This window comes from Puma concolor, chromosome B1, assembly GCF_028749965.1.
Source record: "Puma concolor isolate L17-30 chromosome B1, mPumCon1.1.hap2, whole genome shotgun sequence".
NCBI lineage: Eukaryota > Metazoa > Chordata > Mammalia > Carnivora > Felidae > Puma > Puma concolor.
In genome coordinates this window covers 40,467,905-40,488,092 of record NC_141670.1, presented here as the reverse complement: position 1 = coordinate 40,488,092, position 20,188 = coordinate 40,467,905, and the positions used below count along the sequence as shown (strand labels likewise).

General features: G+C 36.1%; 1 protein-coding gene across 6 annotated transcripts in view; it reads right to left on the bottom strand.

Annotated features, from left to right (window-relative positions):
* Positions 1-937: 937 nt before the first annotated feature.
* RNF170 (ring finger protein 170) overlaps positions 938-20,188 on the bottom strand; it is a 43,819-nt gene continuing 24,568 nt past the window's right edge. For all 6 annotated transcript variants that reach the window (XM_086703572.1, XM_086703571.1, XM_086703574.1 and 3 more), the window contains 5 exons: positions 19,806-19,881; positions 16,523-16,631; positions 12,493-12,566; positions 7,891-8,001; positions 938-3,832 (listed from right to left, as the gene is read on the bottom strand). In XM_086703572.1, coding sequence (XP_086559698.1) covers positions 3,563-3,832; positions 7,891-8,001; positions 12,493-12,566; positions 16,523-16,631; positions 19,806-19,881 — 640 coding nt within the window. In that variant the 3' untranslated portion in view covers positions 938-3,562. The remainder of the gene's footprint in view (positions 3,833-7,890; positions 8,002-12,492; positions 12,567-16,522; positions 16,632-19,805; positions 19,882-20,188) is intronic.

The following is a 20,188-nucleotide window of genomic DNA, read 5'->3' as shown; positions in this document are numbered from 1 at the left end:
AGGAGTGGGGAATCAGGGTACAGGCCTAATTTCTAATTCACCTGTATTGTCCAGAATAGATTGTCCAGATTAAAGAATTTTCCTCAAGAACAAAACATTTCTGCTTTTTCAATTTAACAATATCTAAGCATAATTAATTAGAAATGTGATGAGGTATACTTGCGTGGCTCAGTCTTAACTCTTGACTTTGGCTCAGGCCATCATCTCTTAGATGGTGAGATCCAGTCCTGCATCAGGCTCTATGCTGACAGTGCAGAGCCTGTTTAAGACTAGCTGCCACCTCCCCCACCCAACACCTCCCCTCCCTGCTCTCTGTCCCTCCCTCGCTTGTGCATGTGCACTCTTTCTCAGAATAAACATTTAATTTTTTTTAACGCTTATTCATTTTTTTTTTAAATTTTTTTTTTCAACGTTTATTTTTATTTTTGGGACAGAGAGAGACAGAGCATGAACGGGGGAGGGGCAGAGAGATAGGAAGACACAGAATCGGAAGCAGGCTCCAGGCTCTGAGCCATCAGCCCAGAGCCCGACGCGGGGCTCGAACCCACGGACCGCGAGATCGTGACCTGGCTGAAGTCGGACGCTTAACCGACTGCGCCACCCAGGCGCCCCAACGCTTATTCATTTTTGAGAGACAGAGACAGGGCATGAGCTGGTGAGGGGCAGAGAGAAAGAGAGAGGAAGACACAGAATTGGAAGCAGGCTCCAGGCTCTGAGCTGTCTGCACAGAGCCCAATATAGGGCTCAAACTCACGGACTGTGAGATCATGACCTGAGCTCAACCAACTGAGCCACGCAGGCACCCCAACAAATAAACATTAAAAAAAAAATAGAAGAAATGTGATGAGACATCAGACGTCCATTAGTGGAAAAGGAATGCTATTTCAGGAGTTCTGAATTTTAAAGCAAATATTAGAAGAAAGGAATATAACACAAGTTTTTAATTTTAGATATGTTGCTTTTATTCAAAAGAATATCTGCTTGACAACTTAAATCACAAAGTTTGGACCAAACCACGAGTCCGCTGAAATAGTCCTGTGAGGTATGTATCTGCACAGCCACAGGGACTGACAAAGTCTTTTCGTCTCTTGTTGCTCTCAAAAGCTGAGAACTGTGGTAGCTGAAACCACTGTTCTAGTGGACAGTTATAATAATTATTTCTTCATCTTGTTCCCTACAGAGCTGCCCAAAGTTATCTTCTGCTCCTGGGGTCGGACCGTGTTTTTGTGAAAGTTACAATATTGCTATTTACAAAAATCCAAATAGTTCTTTTGATTTATATGATCTAACTCTGAATCATAGAAGTATTACTATGATGTTTAAAACACTGATTGACTACTTACTTTAAATACTCTCTCAGATCCCTTACATGTTTATTACCAGTGATCAGTAAAGAGGACATAATAAGCAGGTCTAAAATTCTGAGATGTCTACATGTTCCCTTTTTAGTTTAATAAGACTTCACTTTATATAGTGTTTTTGTATGTTACAAAGTTGGTACAATACACCTCTACCAGGAAAGTCTTAGAAGGAATTCCAATTATTACAATAAAATTGTAACTAGAAACATGACACGCGAAGCAGAATACATGCACAGAAAATTAAATCCTTTCCAAAAAATGACACTGCTGTAGCCCTACACCAAATCTGTAATTGGTGAAAAATCCATTTCTAGTCTGGTAAATGGTAGTATAGCAACCTCTTAACTCATTAGCTTTTCAACTTGTGACTGCCGCTGAAATGTTTTCTATGAAGCATGCCACTGTCTGTATTAGACATTTGATTTGGAAGTGTAGAATTAGGATTCATGAAGTCTTGGTATATAACCTTTCTAGACCTTTCCTTTAGGATCACCTAAGTTATGGTACTCCAATGTGTTCTGAAAGACTTCCCAAGGATCCCACTTTCTCTCCTGCTTCCCCTCTCCATAACCTTCAGATCTACTTGAACCCATACTAGGGAGTCTACTAAGAGTATAATACCTGCTCAGTCACTTATTTGTGTGTGGCTTCAGGCAAAAAAACTTTGACCTGTAACATATGGGTTTCATCTGTGAAAAGGAAGGCCTTCACATAACTATCCTAACAATAAAATTAAAAGTATGCAAGAAATGCTTTAATTATAATGTGCTATATTTAAGCACTTTTTCTCTATGACAAGCAGCTTTGTCCTAGGCCCAAATTAGAAAACACTGTTACTGATACTTCATTCAGCATCTCATTAATTGATGACTAATTAGTCTGATGAACTTGAGAGAATGTGATAGATTTGGTTTTCCTCTCCCTATCACTACATAATGAGGCTCACTAATACACGAACGGACAGTATGACTATCAGTGACTGCAGGTAACAGATCCAACACTAACCCTTAGCATCAAGGACTAGTTCACAAATGAGCAGTTCACAAATGAGCAGTGCCACCCGAGGGAGTTACGATTTCATAACACTTGTGGTTTTGGATATTCTAAACCAGAAAATTGCAGATGAGAGCACTGGGGACTTAAGCTGTAGCTATCAAAAAAGCAAGATAACTTTTCTTATTGAATTGCCTCAGACATTTGCACATTCGGTTAGACCTGAGGAATCTGGGCTCTATGCTGCCATCTAGGGACAGTATTAAAAAGTCTTCTGACCAGAGAAAAGCAAATTTGGCCGTTTTGTTGGTATAGCTCACCAGTAATTTCTCTTGTCAAATTTAAATAGTGTTCCTTTACCCTCCTAATGTCTTTAATGCTCATTGCCATGAAAATCTACTTTCCTTAGAAATGCATCAAACTACTATGTGTTTGCAGTATTATAGAGGTTCCTGAAAAAAATTTCCCTTTACAGTTACTTGTATATACTATTCTTATAAAAGGACCAAACTCTTGTTTAAATGTCATAAGTGAGAAAATCAAGAGTGCTGACTGGAGATAAACGTCTTATATCTTATTAATTCTTCTATTGATTAAGAAGTGTCTTATAAGCTAGTATATGAAATCAAATTATAAACTTCAAGTTTCTTCTTTCACTTTTAGCTGTTAGCAAACAATTATATCAGAATGGAAAAGCACAGCTGCTCCAAGTACATAAAACTTAGCTAGTACTGAAAGAAACACTGACTTTCCCCCAATATTGTACAATATTTTATTGTAATAAAAATATTTAAACGTATCTCATACCAATATATTACCATATAGGTACTCACTGAGAAGGATAAATTGGATAAACTGTAAAACAATATCTTACTATATACATCCAATTAATCTGAGTAATTTTTGGAAAAAAAAGATATAAAAATCATCCCTTTTTATATAATTCCATATTTTTTCCAGACACTTCATAGACAACATAGAATCAGCATATAATTGTAAATTATTATTATAATTCTAACCTTAATATTAGAACCTGTACATGTAAAAATTCCAGTCATATATTGCTAGACATTTGCCAAATGAAATCAAATGTTTGTCATACAGTGGTTTTACGCTCATATAATAATATTCAAATGCCATATGCTGCCATGGGTCCTTCTGTTTGATTTCACGTATTAGCTGAAATATTTTAGTAAACTCACATTTTTTCACCTGTTTAGTCTCTGTGTTATCACCTCTCGATACATAATAGAGATGTAGATGAGCAACAAAAAGATGACAAAGAAATCATCTAGAAAGCCTAGAATTCCAAACAAGGCTTCAGGTACAAAATCTAGAGGTGATATAAGATAGAAAAAAGCTCCCATTAAACAAAGTATTATCCTGATGCGGAACATCCAGAAAAGGCCCCCGACTGAAAACATTTCCCTGAATGCATGCCTCAGTAAAGTAGGTAGATCCATAATTCTTTCCATAATCTGGCAGAGGAAAGAACAAATATGATTTGTCATCTAATATGTCAGACTTCAAAATAATATAATTTTCTTACAATGTGCAAACTCCGTTAACATGAGTTAGGAGTTTCATATATTTTCTAGTTACACATTTTACTTCAAACAGATCTTTCATTACTAGGTTCTTATAAAATAGATCTTATTGCAGATAACTGAAAGGCAACTAAAATGTCCACAAACTTGAAAATAGAGGATACAGTGAGGCAAAACTCAAGTCCTCTATTATTTGAATTAATAAAATAAACGAAATGAAGAACTTATCAAGTCTCAGCTCTAAAGTCAGACAGGTCTGGGTTTAAACTCCAAGTCAATCACCTTGGGGGAAGTTGTTTAACCTACTAGAGATCCAGCAACAACTAATGCAGTATGATATGCCACAAGGACTAGTAAGAACTAAAAGAGATATTGTATACAAAAGATCTTTATAAATTGCTAGACAATATATAAGTAGTATACGTTAAAGACACGGTAACTCGGAGGACTCTGACAGTCTAAGAACAGCAATGAAAGGGACTCCATCTTAGGATGTTTATTCGGCTTAACTTGAGTTTAAGTGAATTACTAACTGCCACAGTGATTTTTGGAAAGCCAGACCCTACCTTTCTGAAAATGATTAAGTTTCTGAATATGTACAGAAACATCAATTACTGGGATTTTACATAAGTGAGCATAATTTTCACAGCTGAAATTTTACAAATTATATAAATTTTTGAAAATTGGGGATTCAGAGAAATTAGAACCCTCATACACTACTGATGGGAATGAATGGCCTCCTTGGAAACAATCTGGCAGTTCCTCTAAATGTTAAACATAGAGTTATAATATCAAGCAATTCCATAATGAAGTATATACCCAGGAGAAATGAAAACATATGTCCACAGAAAAACTGGTACACAAATGTTAATGGAAACATTATCCATAATAGCCAAAAAACAGAAACAATTCAAATGTCCATCAACTGAATGGATAAACAAAATGTGATATATTTGGCCACAAAAAGCAATGAAGTTCTGATAGATGTATTACAACATGGATGAACCTTGAAAACACTAAGTGAAACAAGCCAAAGACAAAAGGCCAAATACTATATGATCCCATTTCAATGAAATGACGAAATAGTCAAAGTAGCCAAATCTATAGAGACAGAAAGTAAATTAGTGGTTGCCAAGGGCTGGGGGTAGAGAACAGGAAAGGGGACAATGGGAAAGGATGGCTAAAGCTTTTGGAATGATGAAAATATTCTAAAATTAATTATGGTGATAATCCAATTATATTTACTCTGAATACATGAAAGACCATTGAACTGTATACAGGTTGCACTTTATGACATGTAAAATACATCTAAATAAAACTTAAAATAAGTACTAGTATCTATTTGTATTGCTTCGAGCGAGTTAGTTTATCCTCTGACTGCAAACTTCTCATTTGTTTTGTGTAGTTTGTTTGTTGACTACATGATCTAGAAGGTCCTGTGTGGTAATGAACTACCATGACTTCTCAATATAACTTCTTTCTTTATCTCATTTCTCAGGGGCTAGGAGATGCAGAGAAACTGACCAAAGGAAGAAAGTCCCTTCCTGTGGTCATTCCACTGTAACAGTTCAGCTATTTTTAATAATCTGTATAATTCCTATATATCCAAGTCTAGGTATGTATCTTGTGTGTTTAACAAGTACCAAATGAGAGGGAGGGAGAGATAAAAATGGGAAGAACTATTTTCTAAGGAAACAGTTTTATAAACTCCACCAGATTATCTTATAAATCCTTTTTGGAAAACTGGTCACAAAAAACAAAATGGTCTTTTTAGAATCATTCTAAATGTTAATTTCCTATTCTTTATGGGAGAAACTAATATTGAAAGCAAGACAGGTGCACAACTTTCACAAAGTCTATAGTCAGTTACTTTAAATATTCTAGTGACCAGATAGGATATCTTTTGAATATTTTTCTGTCCTTTATCAGAGCTATTTGTTCACTTCTCAGATGGTGTCATTTATATAAAATCTATAATAAATAGATAAGAAGTATGAAATGGGTTATTAAGAAATGTTTATATATTAATCACAATCTTTACTTCAACTTTGGAGGTGACAGAATATCAAATTAAGAGCTAAATGTTTCTATTACACTATAATTTCATAACCTACAAAGATTTCTTATTTATTATATATCTGATATGTACCAAAAAAATAATAATTGAGCAATGGTATGCTTCACACTTACAAATATTAATAGATATCTTAAAATGATTTATTTTTAAGGTCAGTGGTAGTCTTGAATTTGGAACATGTGAATTTTCAAAGAATCATCCTATAGATGTTACTGCAGAATATGTAAAAAAAAATTGCTGGATGAAAAATAGCAGAAGAGGCTCCCAGATAACTGTGGATTAAATTTTCTTTCTGTTTAAACATCTAGAATATTTACCCTTTATCCACATGGGTATGCCTTTAAAGGTATATGACATCACAGTATAAGGAACATGTGCAAGGGTGCACAAGAGCACACAAGTGTTTAATACTGAAGCATTTTAACAGCTTATATTCTTGATGGAAAGTAGTAGTATCAATTCTTAAGGATAGCTTATTAATCTATTCAACAAATATTAAGGGCCTACTGTATACCAGGGCACTGAAATTGGCAATGAGAATATAACAGTGAATATATAAACATGGTCGTTGCCCTTATGAAGCTTTTAGTTTACTGAGAAAAGGATACTGAACAAGATTTGAGTACTGTTTGTAATAAATGCTACAAAGGGAAATGTATAGAGGACAATAATAGAGAATACCTTAGCTGATCAGGGCAACCCTCTTTGAAGAAGGTCTATTTAAGAGCGACCTAAAGGATAACGAGAGCAGAGGGACAAGCACCCCAAACCAAGGGGTCACATGTGAAAGCATTAGATGGAAAGACTTGGAGTGTATTTTGAGAGCTGAAAAGTGACTGGTGGAGGTGAAGCATTTTGGGTGAGGGGAAGGGAGGGACCAGGTCATACAGGGCTGTGTAAGCACAGTAAGGAGTTGGAACATTATTCCACAACATTGGAAGTTTTAAAATATAAGAATATCATGGTCTTACTTATGTTTTCAAAATATCACTTGGGCTGCTGTGCAGAGAAAAAAGTCACAGTGAAGAGGCCACTTGCAGTTATTCTAAGCAAGAGATGATGGTGGCTTGGGCTAGTATGATGGCTATAGACACAGGACATTTTTATGAAATTAAAATGACAGGATCTCCCAAAAAGAGAGAAAAAAATGATACAACTTATTTATAGATCAGATGAAGGGAATGAGGGAAAGGAAATCAAAACAATTAAGACTGAAAAAAGAGTAAACTGAGTTGAGGAGACAAGCAATTCAATACTGTACATGTCACGTTTGAGGTGCCTATGGAACATCCAAGTGGATATGGAAATGTATAGTCTAGAGCTCAGAGGAGAGGTCTAGGCCCTCCATATAAATCTGTACTTAGAATATTCTGATTTTTGAAGTACAGTCATGCACATGTTTCTAGAATTGTTAGATTTTGAAAAAACTGGAATGAGTCAGTAAAATGTGACAGTATATAATCTATCAAACGCCTTTTTTGGGAGGAGGAGGTAAACTGTAAAGTGAACGTGTTCTTTAAAAATCAAATGTTTTTGAGTAGCTAAAATGATATACCAAAAAAACTGCCTAACACCGAGGGTTACTTAGGAAAACATTTCAAACAGGAAACCAGGGTAAGTAAAAAAGAGGAAAACACAACTGTAAAACTTTTCAGAAGATCCCAAGTTATAAGCCTCTTTTATAAAGACTTTTATAATCCTTTTTTTTTTTTTTTTTTGGACAGAAAACTGTAGTTCTTGGAAAAGCTGTAACTCAGTGATTGACAACAACGATGAAGTTTGTTAAAACTTTACCTAAACACATAAACAATGAGATTCTTTTACAGTCAAAGAATACTTGTTGGTAAATCTCACCTTATCAAAGAGAAGTATCATTATACTGTAACTTTGCACCTGCTATAACATTACTTACAGATCTGGGCTGCCCTGAGAATCTCCGGTTATAATCATTAATATCTTGACGCAATGATACAACATCCTGAGACTGGTCATTTTCACCAAATACTGTTAGCAGTAAAGTTACCTGTATATTACAAAAAACAAACAAAAAAACACTGTTAAACCTTTCTACAGCATTAATTTTTTCATTTTGTGTTATTATTCAACAGAATGAGAAAAGCTTCTAAATTTATATTTCACTAATTTCCTTTAATAAAGGCAACATGGGAAAGAAAGTAAGTTATCATTGCCTTACAATAAAATCCAATGCAAAATGTAATCTGAATTCCTATAAAATCAAATGCGTACCTTATCCAAACACGGGTTCTAATATGTTCCAGTTCACACCAGGGATAAAGCCAGTAGTTCTCTGTTTGAACTAACAAATATTTGAAGATACAAGAACTGAAAAAAATATTCAGGGGCAAAGTGACATAAAAATATATATCACTCTGAGAGAGAAAAATTAGGGAAGTTGGTTTTTTGTTTTTTGTTTTTTTTGGGGGGGGGGTTCACATGCAGGGGAGGGGCAGAGAGAGACAGAGAGAGAGAGAATCCCAAGCAGGTTCCGTGCTGTCAGTACAGAGCCCAACATGGGGCTCGATCCTATGAATGGTGAGATCATGACCTGAGCTGAAATCAAGAGCAGGACACTCAACCAACTGAGCCACCCAGGTGCCCCTGGAATTTCTTTTTTTGATCAAAATTATTCTTCAACCTCACTGGTATTTGAAATATCTCTGAATGCTACCAAACAGAATACAGAGATTAAGTTATTGCAGGGACCCACTCTCAAGCACCCGTCTCTACTATAATCAAAAAGGGTAGGGGCACCTGGGTGGCTCAGTTGGTTGAGTGTCCAACTTTGGCTCAGGTCATGATCTCGTGGCCTGTGAGTTTGAGCCCCGCGTCAGGCTCTGTGCTGACAGCTCAGAGCCTGGAGCCCACTTCAGATTCTGTGTCTCCCTCTCTCTGCCCCTCCCCAGCTCATGCTCTGTCTCTCTCTCTCTCTGTCAAAAATAAACATTAAAAAAAAGTTTTTTTTTTTTTTTTAAAAGGTAATTTGTGACACTGTAATATAACACAATATTTTTAGCCTGGTTTCCTCCATGGTAGAGGTGAGTATACACAAATATCACAGGAACATAACTGGGGTAATCTGAAGATGACAGTACTTTGAAAAATCAGTATATTTAAAAATATAACAATGTCTATAGAAATGCTAAATGTATGATGAGATACAAATGGGAAGGAGCAGTAACAGATTTAGGTTTAAATCATCTAGGTGTTTTTATCCTTCATCAGTTCAGCTTTCCAAACAGATGCTTTCCAAACTCAGATGCTTTCCAAACAAAGGACTGACGAAGAACTGAAGGTGGTAGGAAAGCAGGTACAGCCTGTTTTCACAAATATGTTAATAAAAATGCATCTTTCAGTAAATAATAATTGAGTACCTATTGTGGGCCAGGCACTGTATTAAGGGCTACATGTACCCCCAAAATGAAGACATAGCCCTGCCCCTTGCTAACCACAACACCCAAGATAGAAGGGGAGGCAGACCTGTTCAACAGCCTGTTACAAAGCACTATGGTGGGGGTTATAATGATGCTTCAGAGGAAGGACTTCTGCTTGGGGTGCTCAGAATACTGGAAACATAAGCCGGCCCTTGAAGTGCAGGTAGGACTATTGGTATGTTAGCGTATACATTCAGGAAGAGAAGTGGTGAGTATGTTACAGTCGGAAGCAGCAGCCTATGCACTATTTCCAGCGAAACAGGATGGGGAGCAGGTATCTGCCACCTGTCTTGCTTCTAGGATGAATTATTCTAAAGTTAGGGAACCAAAAGCTATTATATAAAAACAATTTTATCTCCACCTTTTTAGCCTCTAGCAATTTATGGGTGATCCAAAGGATATCACCTGCTAATACATATACACCCTATGAAAAGCCATGGATAGAGCCAAAAAGGGGACAGGTGGTGGAACTAGTTCTTTAATGCTAGACCTATGGCCTGGTCTCAGTGTTGCTGGAAGATAGCTAAAGATTATGAGAGGTGGTACTGGCAAATAAACTTCAGTGTTGACTGCTTGTGTCACATATTAAATCAGCCACAGAGGCAGTGCCCAAAAAAAAAAAAACAAAAACTATTTTCCTCCTGCCATGTGCTACAAAGTCAAATGTGAAAGACACAGAATTTGGGAATGTACAAGCAAGGAGGAAAAAAGATAAAGCCCTGAACCTCTCTCTCTACACCAAAAAGGGAGGCAGTAATGGGGGTAAGTGGATGGCCAGAACAAGGGTTGAAAGTATCTGTGCATGTGCATTCATATAACAATAAGTCCAAAAATCAGACAAAATTAAACAATAATCTTAGAGATGCATGCTAAGGTAATAAACCTATAAAGAAAATCAAGGAAATGCTTATCATAAAAGTCAATAGTAGTTGTCTCTAGAAGATGTAGGAGAGAGTAGAGATTTGGAAGGGGTCCCGAAGAAATTTCTGGGGGCTGTTGGCCAGTTTCTACTTCATCTGAGTGGTGATTATTGAAGTGTTGCTTTGTGGTAATTCAATAAGCAGTACTTCTTTATTTTGTGTATGTCTGTTATATTCTACCAAGAATTTTTCAAAAATTGTCACCTCTTCTATCATTTTGTTTATTTTCTGATCTCTGTGGGTTTATGCCTTTACAAAATGTCTTGTTCTTTTAGTGGGGTGGCAAGCAATAGTAAATATATGTGTTCAATTTGACAACTTGGAAGCTCTCTATCCTTTTTAGGACTTCATTTTGCACTTTGGAAGACTTCCTAAGGAGCTGCTGTCTTTTTCATGTTAATAACTCATTACTAGAAAGGTATTTTTATTTTAATTTTCTTAATGTTTATTTATTTTGAGAAAGAGAGAAAGACAGAGTGTGAGCAGGGGAGGGGCAGAGAGACAGGGAGACACAGAATCTCTGTGTGTTAGCACAGAGCCCTATGCGGGGCTTGAACCCACAAACCATGAGATCAGGACCTGAGCTGAAGTCAGACACTTAACTGAGCCACCCGAATGCCCCAATATTATTTTAAATGAGAAATAAGTATATAGGAAATTATGAAAAAATAGTATACAACTGTTAGAATGTTGTTTTACTACATTTGCTAATTAAAAAACTAAGACTTAATTTTCTCGGGTTTTTCAGTATTTTGTTTTTCCAGTTTGTCAAAGAAATTGAGAAAATGTGGCACATATCATCTGTGCTAACATTTCAGTCTTCAATATATGTTTATAAAAACTGTCTCCCTCCTGAAGTAGCTTCTGTACTAACTATAACGGTCTGATCTGTTCTGGATAATGTAATGTGGTTATGTCTCCAAAAGAGACATTTTATGAGACTGACGCGCTGCCAGCTGCGCTAAGAAGGCACCTTAAAACAGACATTTTAAAAAATTATTATCCATCATAGAAAGCTACGTACACCCTCACTGGAGAAGGGCAGATTAAAAATAAATAAAAAAGGAAAAATATTTTTTTCAAAAGAAGTATATGTAGGGGAAATATCTGTTTAAGCTTGATTAGTTCAGTTATTCCTTTGCTAGTATTATAATAAAGACTTATTAGAATTTTAGGGAGGATTCATTTAGCAGCTGTTTTTTATTACAACTGAAGGATTTCAAAGGGAATTTCTTTCTTTTTTTTTTAGTGTCTGTAAGACCCCCCCCCCCCCAAAAAAAATAATGGAGGGATGCCTGGGTGGCTCAGTCAATTGAGTGTCCGACTTGGTTTTGGCTTAGCTCATGATCCCAGGGTTGTGGAATTGAGCCCTGCATCAGGCTCTGCACTGAGTGTGGAGCATACTTGAGATTCTCTCTCTCCCTCTGTGCTTCTCCCCCACTAGTGCTCTCTCTCTAAAATAAAAAAATAAAAATAAATAAGGGGGTAACATTATAGAAGTTTGGAAAAATAGAACTACCCTATGATCCAGCATCTGCACTGCTAGGTATTTACCCAAAGGATACAAAAATACTCTAATAGCCAAATTACAGAAATAGCCCAAATGTCCATCGACTGATGAATGGATAAAGAAGATGTGGTATGTATGTACAGTGGAGTATTACTAAGCCATAATAAAAAATGAAATCTTGGCCATTTACAATGATGTGGATGGGGCTAGAAAGTATTATCTATGTGAAATAAGTCAGTCAGAGAAAGACAAATATATGATTTCACTCATATGTGGAATTTAAGAAACAAATGAGCAAAGCGGAAGAAAAAAGAGAGAGAGGCACACCAAGAAACAGACCCTTAACTATAGAGAACAAACTGATGGTTGCAAGGGGGGGGGGGGGGCGGGTAGGGATGGGTTAAATACATGATGGGATTAAGGAGTGCACTTAATCCCGGATGAGCGCAGGGTGATATATCCAAGTGTTGAATCACTATATCGTACACCTGAAACTAATATTACACTATATGTTAATTAACTGGAATGTAAATAAAAACTTTAATAAAAATAATTCAAAATTTAGATACAGAAATTATAAAAATTTACAAAATAAACTAGCATAAATGATGCTTTCTGGATACAAACATTACCGTTTGTCTACAGATTGGACAACTGATTGCCCCAAGCCATGAACCGTATCGCCAGTATGCAATAATGCAGGTACCTAATGAGAAAAAAAAACATTAATACTGATGTTTTAAATTTTAAAGCCCATGAGTCCTCAGAAAGTTTCAAATTTGAAATATTTTTATAGCATCATCTTATTTTAAAATATTTTTATTTCATTTCATTTCAGGCAAATTCAAATCTGGTAATAATTCCCAGCCATTAAAAAATATTTTTATTTGAACTACCAATTAAGATAAAATTATACAATCCAAAGCAAGAATACATTAACTGCTTCAATACTGTGAGGCTTAATAGAAAATACTGCATTTCCTATGTAAAATAAATGAACATCACTGCAAATATGATAACCAACAAATCACAGCATAAATTTTCTGTTCCAAATGGTATATATGTTACAAAAACATAGCTTCTATTTTTTTAAAAATTTAGAATGCCAAATTACAGTAGTATCAATAATAATAATAAAGTACTATGAATAAGGAACCAAAGGATACAAAAATTACCTGCTATCTGACCTAATAAAGTTTATAATCTAGTTCAATAATTCAACCAACTTTTGTACTGGATAGATATGATTTTTCTGCCTGAAGCTGTTCATGAGCAGCAAAACAACTAAACACAGCTTAAAGGAAGAGTTTATAGACCTCAAAATTAGCAGGTAAGCTAAGTGTATAAGCACTAAAGTTCAGACCAGTAACAAATGAAGAAGGAATATTTATTTTATTTTATTTATTTATTTATTTATGAAGAAGAAGAAAGAGGAGGAGGAATACTTTAAAATCCTATCTGATGTTTAAGGGCCCAATTCATTTCTTCTCTGCAGGACGCCTGTTTCTCAGACCATTCAGGTCCCATTGTGAATCTGAACTAAGTGCTTCCAGTCTCACTTCTACCTCCAAGATCTTTTCTGTATTCTTTAAAAAAATTTTTTTTAAGAAGAGTTTTTTTCTAATGTTTATTGATTTCTGAGAGAGAGAGAGAGAGAGAAAGAGAGAGTGCGAGCAAGGGGCAGAGAGAGGGAGGGAGACACAGAATCTGAAGCAGGCTCCGGGCTCTGAGCTGTCAAGATAGAGCCCAGTGCGGGGCTTGAACTCACGAACCATGAGATCGTGACCTGAGCCGAAGTCGGATGCTTAACAGACTGAGCCACAAAGGCGCCCCATCTGTCTTCTTATCCTTGTCTTAGCAACCTAGGTTAGCCCTTCTGCGTTCCTTATTCTGATTCTTCCAGATCAAATAAATGTCTAGAATTTGGAATAAGCAATGACAGTCAAATTGAGAAGTCCAAGGTGACATACTGAAATCAATCAGAAGGTAGTTAAATCTCAAACTATGTAATATTAACTTTAAGTACAAAAGGTATGTAGGAGAGAGAATTCTGGGATATATCAGAGAGTCATTTGTAGATGAGAAAGGATTTGAACTGAACTTTGTAGGATAGGTAAGATTTAGAAATAGAAAACAGGAGGGAGGATGCTCCAAGTTTTATGAATAGCAAAGAGCAAATACCAGAAGTAGAACTAAGTGGTATGTAAAGAGACTGGTGAGCATCCAATGGGCTAAGCAAAGGCTATCCAAATTGGACATTACAGTGACTGTGGGGAAAAACTGGTTCAGTGATTTAAAGATGAATTTAAAAGCTAAAGAATTTTTATCTGATATCTTTTCCTACTTTCAGAGTGCTGTGTTAGCTAATATTTATTAATTTGAGCAATCTAATTTCATATAGAAACTATATGAAAGCAAAACTTATAAATCTTGTCAGTATTAACATCTGTAATGATGCCTTAGTTTTATCTATGACCTTTTCACTCAAAAGTTCAATGTGTTTTGACATATGTTAACTTATTTAATCCCACATCTCTTTTCTACAAATTGGGGTACAGATGTCCTTGTTTTGCAAATTATGTAATGGCCACTGCCTGCACAGAAAAACTATGGTCCAGCAAATCAAACACTTCAGTTCACACACATCAGCTGTGATATGCTTAATGTTTTCCCTTTTCTTCAACCTTCCCCCTGTATAAAAAGAGAGATCCACCTAAATAAGATGGTGGGAGAGACAATGACATTAATCTGGGTCACAATCTCTCTCAATCTATTTATTTGTAAAATGGGAAAAACACCTCATAAGACTGCTGGAGAATTAAATAAAACAATGTGGGTTACAAATGCAAGTAAGATGAAGTCTGTTGCTGTTATTATTCTTAACACACTGTAAAGGAACAGAACTGTAGTTCCATATATAGGAACCAAGCTAAGGTGCTCTGGATATATACAGTATCAATATACTTGAACTACCATTCAAAGAAACACATTTCTGTTTGAGAAGCTGAGTAACAAGTTTTTTGAATCTGTGAACCTAGAGACAGTAAATAAGTGTCTAGCAAGTACAGCAGGATATCAGAAGCAATCTACCCAATTACGTCAGACCCAGAAACCAAGAACACAATACAGCCATCTTTGAATTGACTAGGTTATCCACTCAGTGAATTACCTAAGCCTGGGCTGGCAAATAGAGTTCATCTAGCCTGCCAAACCGCACTGATTCTTAACACCTGTCCAAAGTATTGTGTTAAAGGATGGCCATTTAGGCCATATCCAGACTAAGAAAGAATGTCCAATTGATTAGGAATATCTACCAGAGGTTCGAGAGGGGGAAAAGTATCTGCTTTCTCTGTGGTCATTTAATTCCCTGTAGCTGATCTTTCATAATTTTGCTGCTCATTAGCATTCCCAACAGACAAAGACACTGAAATAAGTGTTTTATAACTTGTTAGCTACTTTAGGCAAAACCTTTAGGGAAGACAATGAAATTAATGGATGATGCAATAATAGGACTGGTCAGGTATAGAAAAGGTATAGAAAACCCTGCATTGCATGATATGGATTTCAAAGTATTTATGCCATCCCTGAGAGCATAAATAATAGCACTATATACCTAATAATTCTATATAATCCCAAACAAAAGATACAATAGGGAGAAAGAAACTTAAAGGATCATTTAAGCTATATTTTAAATTAGTCTTAAAATGGAAAATGGGTACATTTTGGGAACAATTAGAACCCTATCTTGAATATAGCCATTGGAACAAGAAAGAAATACTACAAATAAAACAACAGGTCTAGTGTATGGATAAATGTTAAGTAGAGAGTAGTTATGTAAGCCACTAATCACGTAATAGAATTGACCACAGGGTTTGAAGTAGACCTACATTTAAAATCTGGCTCTTTCTCTGGCTGGGTTACCCTTTATAAAATTTCTTAGCTCAGTTTCAGTTTCCTCGTATCTGGAGTTTGACACAATGAAGTAACTTAAATGTTCAGCACATAGCAGATATGTAGTAACTGACTCTCCTCAATCTCATAGGAGCACAATAAGCAATGACTATATGATACCTCGTTCTCTATGAAATCTTTCTGGAGGAAAGAAATGCCCAGAGGTAGAAAGCACCCCTTACTGATACTAAGTAAGTGTGAAATTGGTGTTTCCTTCTTGTCCTACTATATGCTCTGTGTTCTTATTCTCTCTTACAAACCCTCCTAAGGTCACACACACACACACAACAGGCTAATAACTTTTGTGCTGACGCAGGATAAAAAGGAGGTAGGAGAGCTAAGGGAAGGTCTTGGGCAGGGTCCTTGAGAGAACCTTCCTGCCTTGGGAAGGACTACCAAAAAGTGATAAACAATGAAGGATTCAATGAATCCCTCATGGTATTCATATACTTGAATTACCATTCAAAGAAACACATTTCTGTTTATTGAGAAGTTGAATAATTAGGTTTCTTTTAATCTTTGAGCTCACAGATACTAAATAAAAGTGGCTAACAGGATATCAGAAGCAACCTACCCCACTTGTGAAATATAAAATGTAAATTAGGAATAATTTAATAATAAATAAAAAGTAAATTAGGAATCCAGCCCATGTACATTTATGGGTCTTGGTCTAAATAGTCACTTTTACCAAATATACTATTGTTTGCTTACCACAAAAAAGATGTCCACAGTTTGTTTCAACAGGGAAGGAGGCTTGATGTAAACAGATTGGACAATACATGTCAGTGTAGAACTGCTGTCGAGCAGCAGCAGGGGCATCCTGAGGAGAAAACAGGGATTCATAATTACACAATGCACACAGGCTTTCAAAGTTATCTCTTAATTATACTTAAGAACACAGTCAATAGTATATAATCCTCATCAAGTTTTAGATGTGCATTAGCTTAAAATCTTATAAGTTTGATAAAATTATGAAGCCAAATTGTTGTTTTATTAAGCTCCACGGTCTCTACCTTCCTTCCTGAGCACATTTTAAAGACAAAAACCTACACTGACTCAGGAGTTTCTCTTTCACTGTTAGAATGACTATGTTATTCTGAGAAACACAGGCTGAGCTAATGCAAAAGCTAAAGATATATCAAGCGGTTTCCCAAGTTAATAGCTTTTAATCATTTCTTACATCTTTTTCATTCATACATTCCTGGTAAGTGTTGCACGTGTGCCGTGCCTCACAAAGGGACCAGAATTAAACTTGCAAAGAATATTGGTCATTTTGGAAGAAGGAAATTTAATACCATTGGTACCTTAAACTTAATCTTCCACATGGTCAGATTAATAAAATTTAATGTTCCCCAGTTACATCACTGTTATGAGATTGTAATAGGAATGTTGAATAGAATCATCACTACAAGAAGCATCCAGATATCAAAGAACCCATCAGAATGTAAGTGCTATGAAGGAGCACTTTACCTATAGGACTCGCTGCAGTGACCCAGGCACTGGAAGGAATCTAGCACAGTATGTAATGTGTATCTTTGAAGATACTTATAAAAAACTATATTCACAGCACCCAGCACACCTCTTATAAAGTAGCCAGCATTAAAAACGTCAAATACCAAAAAAAAAAAAAAAAAATTATAGAATTCACTAAATATGAACTATTCTTAGTTGTAAACCAAATCAAAGATTTTTGTCACCTGGGTGCCTGGGTGGCTCAGTCGGTTGAGCATCCGACTTTGGCTCAGGTCATGATCTCACAGTTTGTGAGTTTGAGCCCTGCGTCAGGCTCTGTGCTGACAGCTGGGAGCCGGGAGCCTGCTTCAGATTCTGTGTCTCTTTCTCTCTCTGCCCCTCCCCCACTTGTGCTCTCTCAAAAATAAATAAACGTAAAAAAAAAAAAAAAAAGATTTGTCACCTAAAACTAATAAACATAACCAAAATCTCCTATTTCTTATCAGTCCTAAAATACTAGAATATTCTATAAGCTATGGTCACACCTTGATGTTATAGTCTTTTATATTATTTAAAACAGAAAAACAGAAAAACACATAGCACTTAATTAAGTCTCCCTCTCTACCTTTTATCTTATTATTCTTTGTAAATTAACTAAAACAAAACAAAAACAATTACCAGTTACCAGTGCTGTCCAACCAAACTTTTTGCAGTAATGGGTATCTCCTTTATATCTTTGAGTATTGAGTCCTTGAAAGGTGACTAGTGTAATTAAAACATACTGAAATTTAAATTGTATTTAATTTTGGTCAATTTAAAATTAAATGGCTACATATGAGTAGTGGTTACCATACAGACCCGCATAGGAAGGGCTAGGTCACTAGCTTTATTCTAACTAAAGCTACATGCCATGTGTGAGGTAGGTGAACTGGAAAGTGGTGCAAAGAAATCTGGAATATCCAGCTCAGTGTAGGACTTCTGGATAGCCAGATCTATTCATGTAATTCCAGTGTGCATTTAAGTAAATCTTAGTGATCTAACATGTTAGATGGGAATGATACTTGTTGCCTTACTTGTGTTTGCAGATTAAATAAGATAGTTGTAATGTGACAGCACTCTGTAAATTATAAAACACTATCCCAGTATGAATTATTAATAACAACAGCCTTTGAACAGAGTACTATTAACATGCTTAAGCTATTTTTACATCAGTGAATTGAAATTTTATGAAGGCAGGAATTCTTGTTTGTTTAGCTCACAACTGAATCCTCAATGCCCACAACAATGTCTGACATATGGTAGATGTTTAATAAATATTTGGTGAATGGATAAATTATAAAACCCTCTTTGGAATTAAAATTTAATTGGTGGGAAATCAATTTTTAAGGGTTGTTTTTTTTTGATATTAGCTATCTTGGCATGCAGGTGTATAATATCCTACTTATTCCAGCCTTCATGAAATACATTTCTGGTTCGTAGAGAGTCCATTTGGTTAAAAGCAAAGAAGAGGCAGAAAAGTTTTCTTTTTTTGCCTAACTAGTTTTATTAACTTTGACCACTGAAGAAAAAGAAGAGGAAAAAAAAAAGCCACCCCTTACAGTCATTTCTTTGTAGGTCTTAGATGTTAGAAAAATAGCTTATCTAGGGTGCCTGGGTGGCTCAGTCAGTTAAGTGTCTCACTCATTTCAGCTCAGGTCATGATCTCATGGTTTGTGAGACTGAGCCCCTTGTCAGTCTCTGTGCTGACCGCATGGGGCCTCCTTGGGATTCTCTCTCCCTCTCTGACCCTCCTTTGCTTGCATGTGCACATGTGGTCTCTCTCTCAAAATAAATAAATAAACTTAAAAAAAAAAAATAGTTTTTCCATTACATTTCATTAAAGCCCAATTAGATAGTTATTATTTCCTCACAAATAACTAATAGGAAAACTGCCGGGTTTTTTTGTTGTTGTTGTTTTTTTTTAATGTTTATTTTTGAGAGTGAGAGTGTAAGCAGGGGAGGGGCAGAGACACAGGAAGACAGAGAATCCAAAATGGGCTCCAAGTTGTCAGGGCAAAGACTATGTGGGGCTTGAACCCACAAACCGTGAGATCATGACCTGAGGCAATGTCTGATGCCCATTGAGCCACCCACACACCCCGGAAAACTGCTGTTTTTAAAGCAGTTTTGGGGCGTCTGGGTGGCTCAGTTGGTTAAGTGTCCAAGTCTTGATATCGGCTCAAGTCATGATCTCACAGGTTCAGGAGTTCAAGCCCCACATCCAGCTCCCGCTGAAAATGTGGAGCCTGCTTGGTATTCCCTCTCTCTCCCTCTCTCTCTCAGAATAAACAAACATGCATATGAAAACATTTGAATAGTTAAAACTAGTCATTTGCCTAATCTGAAAATATACAATCAATAGAATCACTTAAATTAGTACAGCAGGAGAACACCCCATGTTTCCAAACAGTAATTTATTGTTTCATCACCATTTCATATGTAAGGAGAATAGCAACATCTACCCCTTACATAAATACACATATTTATATAATAGCAATAGTACCTGTTCTGTTTGAAGTTGCTCCCGAAGCACCCTTACTAATTCTTGGTTTTCTGGGTGAATGTTTTGGTGGGCGTTTCTGTTAAATAAAATATAATAAGCTTTGAATACAAAATATTGCCAGATGAATCCGTTTTCTTTATGGGTCTAATTTTTAACCAAGAACTTCATAAACGTAAATGATGGCACACAACTGTACTCCAATTCCAGGACTGAACATTCCAGACTACTCTGTGAGGCGTTCTAAGGTTACCGAATACAGCTGATTTCAGGTTCAGCTGGCAAATGATGAAATCCAGAGGCCTAGCACCTTGTAGATTTGATGTAACTGCAGGCTTACAAATCATCTGAAGAACGATTAACACGTTTATTTCTTCTGCAAAATT